This window comes from Phalaenopsis equestris, unplaced genomic scaffold (genome assembly GCF_001263595.1).
Source record: "Phalaenopsis equestris unplaced genomic scaffold, ASM126359v1 Scaffold235662, whole genome shotgun sequence".
NCBI lineage: Eukaryota > Viridiplantae > Streptophyta > Magnoliopsida > Asparagales > Orchidaceae > Phalaenopsis > Phalaenopsis equestris.
Genome location: NW_018253523.1, coordinates 58,713 through 71,802, shown reverse-complemented (window position 1 = coordinate 71,802; position 13,090 = coordinate 58,713). Strand labels below are relative to the sequence as shown.

Below are 13,090 nucleotides of genomic sequence, written 5' to 3'. Positions count from 1 at the left end.
TATAATTAAAATTTATTTACTTAATTAATTAATCTAACTTCTAGTGGTCCCCACCCCACCCCACCCCACTGTCACGCGGATTTGGTCTCAGCCCGGCGGTTTTGGGCGGATCCCATCCCCTATTTCCCATAAATTTTTTTTTGAAACGGAAACCGCTACGATTCCGGAAACAAATCAAATCGCCCCTAGAACAATCGTTATTTACAATGCGCCCACCACCGAATTGGTATTTTCGTGATTTCAACCAAAAAATGAGGGCTTTTTAGTAATATAATAGAAATATTAAATAATGATCAAGGACCTCTTCCTCTTCTCCCTTCCCCCTCGCTCCCAGCCCGAATTCCTCTCCTTGCATCTTCCCTCTCCTCTCCCGACGAAGCAATTCATCTACTTCTGCATCCGAGATCATATATTGTTGGAGAAATTGTCTCTCTGTTCATCTTCAATCTGAAGCCGTTTCAATGGTGCGATCTCTTTTATCTTTTATTCTACTTATCCGCAACCCTGATGTTGCTGTTTTTGAGTGCGAATGATGCATTTAGGCGCTGCGAAAGAGATTCTTTTTTTTTTTATTTAATGGATGCTGAAAGCATTTTTTTTAATTTCTTTTGATTTTTTTTTCCAATTTCTTCGATCGTTATAAATTTTAGAGAAGTTTCTGTAGTTTCTTGTGACGTTTGTAACAGATTTTGATGTATGGTAGATGGGAATCAACATATTTAATGATTTGTTTATTGAATTAATGAAAATGTATTCTCATATTCTTCCCCCCTTCTTTCTCCCCCTTTTTCCCCTCTTGTATGTGCATTTATTGATTGCTGAAATTTTTTTATTCGATTGAAATTCGCTCTATTTCTTTCCCTCATAAGCTTGGATTTTCTTTCTTTTTTAGGAAATCGGTTTAAATTGATGATTTCTTGAATATTTATCTGATTTCTTTTCTTATATGTCCCTCTGAACGCTCATGAATTTACCTTATTTTTTGGAATACTTTTAGGGGAAGCCATGTTGGGTCTACTTGATTCCTTCATCCATGTATCATTGATAAAAAAATTTCCCCCGCTGCTTATGATGCTATGTGGAGGACCTTTTGTCTTGAAATTTACTTTTTTATAATTGTGCAACTCTGCCATTAATTCAAACCTTTGCTAACAAATTGGTATGTTGTTCAAAGATAACTTTCGGATTATGAGGTTTTACCTGTTGATGAGAATTCCATTGGTCAGAATGATTTATAGTGGCACGCGGAAAAAAAAGTTTTTTTTTTTCCTATCGTGTAGAACACTTAATCCGAATAATTCGTTAATTGATGCGTCATGGTAATGTTGATGTGTTGTGGTTTTTTTTAAAAAAGAATTATTTAGCTGTTTGGAAAAGATTTTGATTTGCCCTTTGTTGTTTTCTCCGTTATGGTTCATCTTTGAAGGCTAATGAATAGTTTTTAGGGCTATCGCAGTTAATTCTGCAGTTTTTTGTACATCCGTGATCAATGGCCAGGTTTTAACGTTAAACAGGGATTATCAATGAGTAGTTTTTCTTAAAAAAATTTATTATTATTATTATTATTATTATTTTGCCATTAAGAGAAGATTGACTTTCAATTTCTTTGTTTGCCTTCGATCCAAAGAAGAATTTTCTTGTCTTACCTTCCTTTTTTTTTTCCTTACGACCTTGGATGATTGCCTTGCCATTCGCTGAGAGATTTTATGTTTAGCTACTTGGCTTGCACAGTATTTTACCAGTGAAATTCTCTTGGGGCATTTGCAAACCTACCAACCAATTTCTATGTGTTTACATAATAACTGCTAAATTTTACTTTTTACATGTATACCACCCAAATCTTTCACATTACACCAAGGTTTTCAGTATCTTTAACTGAAATATACCTTTTCATGCAGAGGGGTAGCATATATATAAAAAATTGAATTTCTGGCGTTAGATATGTAAATACATAGGAATTAAGTGGGTATGTACATAGAATTTGCAATTCTATTTGTAGTTTTTGGAGTTTATTTTCAGACGGTTACAAAGCAAGCCTTCTTATTTGCAGCTCATTCCACTTGTTAGTTTCGGAAGTAAGGGAGGTTTTTCGGTGAATGGACTTAAAGAATACAATCACTAGCCTCTTGGGATCTCAGCTTTCAGAAAGCTTAATCTCCACATCTCTGCTGCTAGAAGTTTTGGCGATTGAAGTCCTTGCTTGCAGATGATTCTGGTTTCCTGTGGTGATCAAATTCTACTGTATCCATGGAAAGGTTGGTTAGTTCCTAGTTCATGATTAGTGGACGCTTAAGTGGACAGATATAACTGTAGCTTCGTGCTTAAATGCTCTGCAGATACAGAATTTTAACGGAGATTGGGGATGGAACATGTGGAAATGTTTACAAGGCTCTTAATTTGCAGTATAATGAGATTGTAAGTATCCAGCTTCTAATTAAATTACATTTTATAATGCATGTTGTATGAATCACTATTTAAATATCTGTAGTGAAAGCATAAATGATACTTTCTTCATTTGACAAACTTATTCAGGGAAAAAAATGTTCACTGATATCATCTTAAATGATTTTCAGGTTGCAGTTAAGAAAATGAAAAGAAAGTTTTACTATTGGGAAGAGTGTTTGAATCTCAGAGAAGTTAAGGTATGTCTCTTTTTTTTACTATGGGCTGTCTGCCATGTTTTATTATTTTTCATGTTGCGTACATTGTTAATTCCTGCTTCTGCAGTTGCTGCAAAGGCTGAACCACCCCAATATTGTCAAACTAAAGGAAATTGTCAAGGAGAATTATGAGCTTTTCCTTATTTTCGAGCACATGGTAAGGAGTTGGTTCTTCAACTTAACTTTAAGTATGAATTACAAACAGAAAGTAATATTTGCTGTAGGCCCGTGAGATTTTACTGTTTTCTTAATGTAAAAATTATTTACAGTATCATTGAATGAAGCATCTCTGTCATTATTTAATGGCGACTGTAATAGCATATTCATTTGTTCGTTCTTTGTTTGGCAAAGAAACATTCAAAGCCTGATTGCCACTAAATTTGATATGATGGGTTATTGTGAACTCTTTATTAACTACAAGAATTTTGTTTCTAGGATTGCAATCTTTATCAAAACATGAGAGATCGGCAAAGTCCTTTTTCAGAGTTGGATATACGCTCATTAATGTCTCAAGTTTTGCAAGGGCTTGCCTATATGCACAGAAATGGCTACTTTCATAGGGATTTGAAGCCTGGTTAGTTTTTTGCACTCATCTATGGTTGTTTTTTAGGTATAATGCTGTATATTTTTTATATTTTATCCATTTGGGTATGTTTCTGTTATTTAGAGAATTTGTTGGTGAAAGATGACATTATCAAGATTGCTGATTTTGGACTTTCAAGAGAAATAATGTCACACGCTCCTTATACTGATTATGTTTCTACTAGATGGTATGTTTCATTGGCCCTCCTAACTTTAATCCTTGTCTGGCTTGTGCTTTTTCTCAAGTCATGGTTAAATATTGCATAACAAGGTATCGGGCTCCAGAAGTTTTGCTTCAATCTTCAGCCTACTCGCCTGCAATAGGTATGCTCTATCAACCTTTCCATTAGTCTATCACTGCATACACTTAAAATTTTTTTTCAATATTGTTAAAATCTTTCCTGTAAATTTAATTGACGTCAATAAAACCGTGCTATAATTTAAAAAGGTAGTCTTTCAAGTTGGTTTGAAAAACCTGTATTGAAAGCTGCTGTCTCTAATTTTTGTTCTATGTTGTGAAGTTCTTGGCAAAAGTTAGGTTTCTTATCTTTTTTCTACTTACATTGTAATTTGCATTATCAAAATTGTACTTTTTATTGAACTTAGCCATCATATTTTCCTCAGAAAGATTCAACTACTATAATATCTATGCACAAGTTTCTTATATTGTTTTCTATTTGCATAAGTTTCTTATTCTTTGGTAGCAAGCAGTAACATGCTATAGATTTCACGGAGTGATGAAAACTTAACAAGTTTGTTCTGAAAATTTACTTATGCAATATAGGGCCTTATGTAGGAATTTCATTATCGCTTTTGCTAACATGAAGAATAATTCTAGACATGTGGGCTGTTGGTGCAATTTTGGCGGAGCTCTTCTCACTATATCCACTTTTCCCGGGTCAAAGGTATTTTTTATTTTAATTAATGAATTTATTTATTTATTTGTTTAATGGTAAAACATCAAAATCCTCTCTTTTCTCCGCCTAAAAAAATTTTGCACTGTTTTTCGTGGCTTTAAAATTTGTTTAAAATTAAAATATGGTATTCAAATTAAAAAAAATTGTATAAAATCTAGACATTTTTCCCTTCAAATATTAATTTAACCGACTTTGGAAATTTTTTTTTCAGTGAAACAGATCAAATATACAAGATATGCAATGTGCTTGGGACCCCAGATGTCAGCATATGGCCAGAGGGGATGGAATTATCTGGAGCCATTGGTTTCAATTTCTTTCAGGTAGATTATTTTACCCAGAGGATCATCCAGCTCCAATGATTTTATAGCTTCCATAACCTTCTCTTCTGCAATATTCAAGGCTCCACCAGCTAATCTCTCGAGCATCATCCCAAATGCTAGCCTGGAAGCAATTGATTTAATCCAGGTATTTGTGGTAGATCCCTATTCTTTATTTAGTAAATGGCATTCTCTATGTATTTAGTTTCTACTGATACCACCAAGTCTTTTGTAATTGAATTTATTTAAACAGAAACTCTGCTCCTGGAATCCCCAGAACAGGCTAACTGCCGAGCAGTCATTGCAACATCCCTTTTTTCATGTAACTCCTTAACCTTTTTTTAAATAAAATTTATTTATCTTAAAATATTAATTGGTTACAGCTCCCTCAAAATTGGAACTTTGTTCAGGTGGGTACATGGGTTCCATGCCCCCTCCAGGATCTTCCTCCTGTGAACACAAATCAAACTGGTGAGCTGCTGATTACTAATTGGTGATTTTTTTTAACCTGTTATACAGAACAAAATTGAATAACTAGTGGCTTTAGTATGAATCTATTTATTTATTTTTTATCTGCGAGAATTAAATATCTTGTTGATGTTTTCAGGATCTAATCCAAAGCTTGATTTGAGCCTATGGGACTTTGACAATGAATCAGAGGAGGACTGCTTTCTTGGTCTAACACTGGGAGTGGAACCCAGCATTACTAATCTTGGTAATCACTGATATTTGAAAGAATAATAATAATACGAAGTTTTAACATCATTTGCATGAAATGTGGTAGAAGAGTATGCCAAGCAAGCAGAAATATGTTAAGTGTTAAAGTTGCAAAATGAGTAGACTTGAATTAATACTGTAAGAGTAGATGTTATGAGAAAGACCTCAAATAGAAAGAACTAAGTTTGGCTCTGAACATTAACAATGGAAGGGGGGGTCTATTAGTCGGTCTTAAAAATTTGGAACAAAGCTAATAATGATAATGATATTCTTAGCATCGGCATTAAGCTTAAGAGACATTCTATTGCGTGCTTTGTGTAGTTAAATTAGTTCTTCATTAAGAGATGTATTACTAACTTGTCTTTTCTTTACAGATGCATATCGCAATTCGCAACGTTCAGAAGAGGTTAGATTTTCTTTTTTTAATTCAAATCACAATTTTATATGCGCGTGCTTAATTATCACTTAAACTGGTTCAGCTCTCTTTTTTGGGGATGATTTAGCCTTATAACTTTTATGGTGACGTGCAGGAAATCTTGTATTGTGCGGGATATGAGGGCCATTCTGGGCAATTAGGTCTGTCACTCATCCTGTTGCATTATATAATGGCTTATTTTGAATGCAAAAAATGTAAAACCGCTTTCTCTATAGTAAATTGCATGCAGAAACTACCTTTTTGAGATTTTAATTTAAAAAAAAACAATTCAAATTCATGATTTTTACAGTATTTAATTCTTTTACTTTTCCTGTTTAAAGAAGTTCTGCTTTTAGCTAACGTTAGCGGTTTTCTGTACTTCCCCTGCTGTTACTATGCTATTTTTCATATTTCAGTTGCAATTTTTTTCCCACTTCAATATAAAATATAATGGTACAGATTTAAAAGTTGAATTTGCTATTTCTGCCACTTTCTCTCTGAACACCATTTTTCATAAACTGAGAAGCCGCTGCTTAGCAAATGCGGTTTCCTTTCAGCCATTGTAACTTTTGAAGCATGAATCATATATTTCTCAGAACAGTTGAGTAATTAACTGTTAGTTCTAACATTGTGATATGTTTTAGTACAATTAACTAACTTCCTGTGAACAAAGTCTTATATTTCTTCTCCATGCAGTCTTCTGGCCTCTGATTGCTCCTGATAACAATATGATGAATGATCTGCCTAGAATGACTTCACTTGCATCATCATGCATGGCAAATGGGTACAATTTATTCTTTTTCTTTTCATTGGACTAGAGAACCTTATCTATATATATTTACAGATAGATCTTTTACATTGTCTGAAACTAATTTACTTGCAGTCAGAGATCTCTTCCGCCATTCAGCCTTCCAGAATCCTCTGCATTTAACATCCCTCCGCAGCAGCCAAATTTGATGGACTGCCACTTATTTGAACCCACGATGAGCTTATCTTCATCGTTCCAACATAGCTTTTTCTTTCAGTAAATACAGTCTATGTTTTTTTTCTTTTTTTTCTTTTAATTTTCCCCCAAGAAAATACATGCACAATTAATGGCATTTGGCTTCAATAAGTGCTGTTTAATTGTGGATAATTGTAAATCAAAAGTTTTGTTTTTGGGTTTTTTTTTTCCCTTCTTTCCCTCCATTTGTAGATATACAATTTGAGAGATGGTGATTGAAATATAATTGTTTTTTTTTTTTATTTTCAGTGTTTTTTAGTATAAAATAAAGACAGTTCTGTACTTGGTGGCTCTGAGGAGGCAGTTGGGTTTTGGTAAACCGGAATACCTGATCATACCAACCCACTTGTAGCCGCTTTATGCCAAAGAGTTGTCGGTTATGATTAATGATATTATACAGTGTGTTTTCGCAAAAAATTCTTTAATACTTGGAAAAATCTATTTTTTTTCATTATTTTAATTAAAATAAAATTTATTAAAAGAGAAAATTAACTTTATAATTTTAATTTAATTGTTTCATATTAAATCAATTTTTTTTTTCTTGCCTGCGGCTATGGGTTTGATTATGGGTGGCCTTCAAATTCAACCTTAGCATATATATTTATTTGAGAGGTTTATGTAAACTTCCATTCATTTATCATAATCCTATAATATTGAGACAATATGATATTGATGTTGCCTCTAAGATATATACAAATGAATTTAATAAACATTTTTTTTTTTTTTTCTTGCCTGCGGCTACGGGTTTGATTATGGGTGCCCTTCAAATTCAAGCTCAGCACGCATATTTATTTGAGTGGTTTATGTAAAACTTCCATTCATTTATTATAATCCTATAATATTGAGACAATATGATATTGTTTATACAAATGAATTTAATAAACATTTTTTTTCTGTTTGTGTTGATGCAAAATAATAATAATATTATTTTTTTGCTAATCAATAAATCATAATCGACACAAAATTAATTATATTAAATAGGGACAAGGTGGGTCGAAGATTAATTGGGCATGAAGATGAATTACCCATGAAATATTGAAGCTCTTATGAATATTTATTTTTAAAAGGGTCATAAATCAAACTCAATTTTATTTTCCCTATTCTAAAAATTAGAGAGCATGTTGTCTCTTTGATTATATCTCTACTAGTCAAAAAAGCTCGTTGTTCACGAATAGCTTGTGTTCGACTCGTTAAGTAGTTCGTGTTTAACTCGTTTTAGCTCGAAATAAAAAAATTATATAATTATTTATATAATAATATATTACATGTATTATTTATATAACAATATATTATATAAATTTATATCTAAATTTAAAACATATATATTCTTGTGGTAATGCGATTATGTATCTTCTTTTGCATATATTTGATCATGGTTAGAATCCAACACTCTATATCTATTTTTTCAGTTTAATTTTAACGAGTCAAACACAGACACGAATATTTAAATCGAGCCGAACAAGAACACACCGTTCACGAGCCGGTTTTCAACTCAAACTGATTTTGAATATTAACAATTTCGAACGAGCTGAACACGAGCCACTCGGCTTGTTTACAACCCTAATCTCTACATTAATTGAAGTTTGTACTAGTTGTATTCTATCGATAGATTCATAATCATAGTTTTATTTTAATTTTAAAATAAAGTTTATATAACCCATATGCATCAATACCTACTTATTTTCTTTTTCTTATTTCGTCAAAAGTATTTTCAAATACGTCTTCGACAAAAAAATTAATAGAGAAAAATATTGTCAAACCAACTCTTATATATTTACATCAAATTATTTTCATCACAACAACAACAACAACTACAACAACAACAACAACAAAGCCTTAATCCCACTACGTGTGGTCGGCCACATGAATCCTTTTCTCCATTGCGTTCTATTTAGTGTTATATTTTCATTCAGTTCTAGTAAATTAAAATCATTTTTTATACAATAAGCCCAAGTCTTCATAGGTCCACCTCTGCTTTTCTTAACACAAGTCGAATCTAAAGCATCTACTCTCATAATCGGATCCTCAGATGGTCGATGTTTAATGTGACCAAACCATCTAAGACGACTTTCTCTAATTTTGCCCATCACAAGAGCTACACCAACCCTGTCACGGATATAATCATCACGAATATAATAATTTAGTTCTAGTAAAATATTTCCATCACAAACAAAAAAAAAAAAAAAAATCACTCCTAACTTTTGAGCAGTGAAGTACACATTTTGATGCATAAATTCTTAATACTAAATATTTATAAATGTAAAAAATTAAATTTTAGAGGTTAGATTTATAAATCGCTAAGAATTGTGTGGTATTTATGCAAATTACTTTTATCTTTTGAAGTTATTTTGAATTAATATGGTTGTTAAAGTGCAATGTCTTGTGGACAATGAATTTGGAACAATACAATCAGAAGGGCTCCAACTTGCAATTGGAATTTTCTATTAAAAGCCAGCTGTTATGGGTTCATTTTAGGTGGAGAGTAGATTATTATTAGTTGACTTCTAATAATGATATTGGTTATGAATTAATGTATCTTTAAGCATCATTTTGTATTATAATGCTTGGCCGGTGGCGATAATTCATCTTCTTTAAATGACCGCCGCCCAATGAGTAATCAACTTAAGTCCAATTGCCCTTCTAGAATTTTTCTATATAAATAGTAAAATTAAATATATTTTTTTTTATGTAGTTTAGGTAATTTAATTATTTTGTCTCAGCTCAATAATATTTTTTTGCCCAATATTTATAAAAAAAATACTAGTTCCGCCTTTATTTGTTAGTTGGAGCCCGATTTCACTCCCGACTCCCGATCTCGCTCCCTTCCGCCTGCTCCTGCGAAGCGATGCTTCGCTTCGCCTCTCTCCATCCAATTCGCGAATGAGGAACTGTTCCCGCGAACAGTTACGTTGTTTCATAAAGGGTCGCACCCTCCTCCTCCTTTTTATCGCGAAACTGAGAGGACTCATTGGGTCTTCGACATTTTTCTTCCTTTTGCTTGAGCAACAGGATTAAAGATGAAGAAGAAGAAATTAATGTCTCTCTTTTAGATTTAGCATGACCTTTTTTGGTGTTCTTCTTCGGGCTTCCTCGGGATAAATGAAGATAAAGTGCAAACAGTAGTTCCATGCTGTAGAAAAAGAAGAAAGAAGAAGAAGGTTGTCCTCTCTTAGATTTTTCTTAGTGGCTTGTGGTAGAAGAAAACTTGAGTTTTTTTCTCTTGTACGTTTATCCTCTTCGGTGTGTTTCAGTGTAGAGAGAGAAGAGTAGAGAAGTGAGAGAAAGAGTTCACTCGTGTAAGTTGAGACGATCGACTTGTGTAAATTCCTTAAGTAGTAAAATTCATTTGCAAATCCATGGACGTAGGCAATTTGCCACATAAATTTGTGTTTCACTGTGTTACTGTTTTCTAGTGTGACTTTTCTCGTTCTATTTTTCGCTTCGTCAAAGATCGTTCTTCTATTTATTTATATATATATACCACAATAACTGATATCAAAGACGTGTTTCATATCTGAGGAAGAATGATGGATGCAAATGAAGTGAAGGCTTCAGAGATCGAGAAATTTGATAGCACAGATTTAAATTATTCGAGGATGCAGATAAATAACTACCTCTATGGGAAGAAACTTCATCTTCCGTTATTGGGGAAAAGACCTGAAATAATGGATGATGCTGAATGAAATTTGTTGGATCGAAAAGTTTTGGAGATTATTCAATTGACTCTATCGATGTTTGTTGCACATAACGTCATGAAGGAGGTGATCTTATGACAGTCTTATCAGGTTTGTATGAAAATTCATCGGCGAATAACAAGATGTACTTGATGAAGAAGTTATTCAACTTGAAGATGGCGGAAGGTGTTTCTGTTGCTCAACACCTGAATGATTTCAATATTATCACAAATCAATTGTCGTCTGTTGAAATTGATTTTGATAATGAGATATGTGCACTGATATTGTTGTCATCAATGTCAAATAGTTAGGAAGCCACGAGGATGACAGTTAGCAGGTGTGTAGGTAAATCTAAATTGAAATGTGATGATATTCGTGATTTGATTTTGGCTGAGGATGTGCGCAGGAAAGATTTTGAGGAGATCTCAAGTACGAGTTCGACACTGAATGTTGATTTTAAAGGGAGATGATAGGACAGGAACTCAAATAGAGGGAGATCAAAATCAAAATTTGGTCAGCAGACAACCTGCTGAAATTGTGGCAAGGCTGATCACATAAAGAGGAAATGCATAAATACCAAGAAGATGGATACTGATAGCGCAAATGTGGTATCTGAAGAAATATATGATGCACTATTGCTGGCAGTTCATAGTTCTGCTGATGATGGAAGTGAAGAGAAGAGTAGAGGAGAGTGGGTCCGGGGCACCCATTTCTATTCTTCCACAGATAGATGGTGGAGAACCACAGAGCTATGGAGAAATCTTACAAGATGAAAGTTTAAGCAAGTAAAAGTTAATAGAACTTCCACTGCAAAAGAAGACATTACACAATAAGTGGGTGTATCGGATGAAGACTGAGCGTGATGACAGTACGAGGTATAAGGCTAGACTTGTTGAAAAATGCTTTCAGTAGAGGCAGGATATTGCATATGTAGTGGGAGTTGTAAGCAGAGACAAGAGTAACCCAGGAAATAGCTTGAAGGTGCAAGACTATGTGGACACTACTGATATGTTGACTAAGAGTGTTACTCTTGAGAAACTGAAGTTGTGCACAACTTCAGTTGATCTTCTGGTATGAAGACAATGACTTTTGAGTTGTAGAGGTGGAGGATTCACGTTTGAAGAAAAAAAAGGCAACGCCGCTAGTGGAGGATATCAATTCGATGAAGAAGATGTTGTAGCATATGTATCGGTCTCCAAGTGGGAGATTTGTTAGTTTGAGCCCAATTTCACTCCTACCTCCCGATCCCTCTCCCGTCCACCTGCTCTCGTGAAGCGATGCTTTGCTTTGCCTCTCGCCATCCGATTCGTGAATGGGGAACTATTCAACGGACAGATTTGTTGTTTCACAAAGAGTCGCATCCCCGCCTCCTTTTTATCGCGAAATCGAGAGGTCCCATTGGGTCTTCGACATTTTTCTTCCTTTTGCTTGAGCAGCAGGATTAAAGAGGAAGAAGAAGAAATTAGTGTCTCTCCTTCAGATTTAGCATGATCTTTTTTGTATTATTTTTTGGGCTTCCTAGGGATAGAGGAAAAGAAGTGCAAAAAGTAGTTCCTTGCGGTAGAGGAAGAATATTGTTCTCCCTCGGTTTATTCTTGGTAGCTTGTGGCAGAAGAAAAATTAGGTTTATTTCTCTTGTATGTTTATCCTCTTTGGTGTATCTCTGTGTAGAGAGAAGAGTAAAAAGTGAGAGAAAGAGTTCGCTTATCGGTCTCCAAGTGGGAGATTTGTTAGTTTGAGCCCAATTTCACTCCTACCTCCCGATCCCTCTCCCGTCCACCTGCTCTCGTGAAGCGATGCTTTGCTTTGCCTCTCGCCATCCGATTTGTGAATGGGGAACTATTCAACGAACAGATTTGTTGTTTCACAAAGAGTCGCACCCCCGCCTCCTTTTTATCTCGAAATCGAGAGGTCCCATTGGGTCTTCGACATTTTTCTTCCTTTTGCTTGAGCAGCAGGATTAAAGAGGAAGAAGAAGAAATTAGTGTCTCTCCTTCAGATTTAGCATGATCTTTTTTGTATTATTTTTTGGGCTTCCTAGGGATAGAGGAAAAGAAGTGCAAAAAGTAGTTCCTTGCGGTAGAGGAAGAATATTGTTCTCCCTCGGTTTATTCTTGGTAGCTTGTGGCAGAAGAAAAATTAGGTTTATTTCTCTTGTATGTTTATCCTCTTTGGTGTATCTCTGTGTAGAGAGAAGAGTAAAAAGTGAGAGAAAGAGTTCGCTTTTGTAAGTTGAGATGATCGACTAGTGTAAATTCCTCAAGTAGTAAAATTCTTTGCAACTCCGTGGCGTAGACAATTTGTCGAACCACGTAAATCTGTGTGTTCCGCTGTGTTACTGTTTTCTCGTGTGAATTTTCTTGTTCTATTTTTCTCTTCGTCAAACCACAACACTATAAATAATATCAGATCTTAAATTATCAATGATATTAGATCGCATAGTTAAGGCTTGTTGAAGAAGAACAACAAAAATACCGAAAAAAAAACACTCTAAGAATGAAGATGAAAGGGCCCATTTGGCGCAGCGGAATGGCTGCGGGGTATTTTCAAAACGCCGACATGGGTGTTTGTTTTCTCTGTCTTCGCTACATTGCGCATAAACTGGTTTTGCTTTTGTATTACACGTTGCCCACGGGTTCAACTCTGCATCCCGCGTTCGGAGAAAATTGTTTACGACTCTACCCTCCTATGTCATCTGATAGTGTTAATGGCGGTGTTCTTAGCTAGATTATTTTGGTGTTAGTGGTGAGATCCCGCGGTGTTATTCGTGCCTTTTGCCAGAGCAGGTGATTCAAGTTATTTTTT

The 13,090-nt window shown here is 34.5% G+C and overlaps 1 protein-coding gene across 3 annotated transcripts; it reads left to right on the top strand.

Annotated features, from left to right (window-relative positions):
* Positions 1 to 329: 329 nt before the first annotated feature.
* LOC110039192 (cyclin-dependent kinase F-3) lies at positions 330 to 6,790 on the top strand. Of its 3 annotated transcripts, none has more exons than XM_020744178.1 (18): positions 330 to 464; positions 2,068 to 2,255; positions 2,337 to 2,415; positions 2,574 to 2,642; positions 2,728 to 2,817; positions 3,096 to 3,234; positions 3,328 to 3,430; positions 3,514 to 3,566; positions 4,081 to 4,147; positions 4,371 to 4,479; positions 4,559 to 4,624; positions 4,730 to 4,798; positions 4,887 to 4,947; positions 5,084 to 5,191; positions 5,568 to 5,599; positions 5,724 to 5,769; positions 6,305 to 6,392; positions 6,492 to 6,790. In XM_020744178.1, exons 2-18 carry the CDS (start codon positions 2,248 to 2,250, stop codon positions 6,634 to 6,636), a joined length of 1,332 nt encoding a protein of 443 aa, XP_020599837.1. In that variant the 5' UTR covers positions 330 to 464; positions 2,068 to 2,247; the 3' UTR covers positions 6,637 to 6,790. The 3 variants fall into 3 exon arrangements, with proteins under 3 accessions (XP_020599837.1, XP_020599836.1, XP_020599835.1); XM_020744177.1 differs by having other exon boundaries at positions 2,051 to 2,255; XM_020744176.1 differs by lacking the exons at positions 330 to 464; positions 2,068 to 2,255 and having other exon boundaries at positions 2,326 to 2,415.
* Positions 6,791 to 13,090: the final 6,300 nt, after the last annotated feature.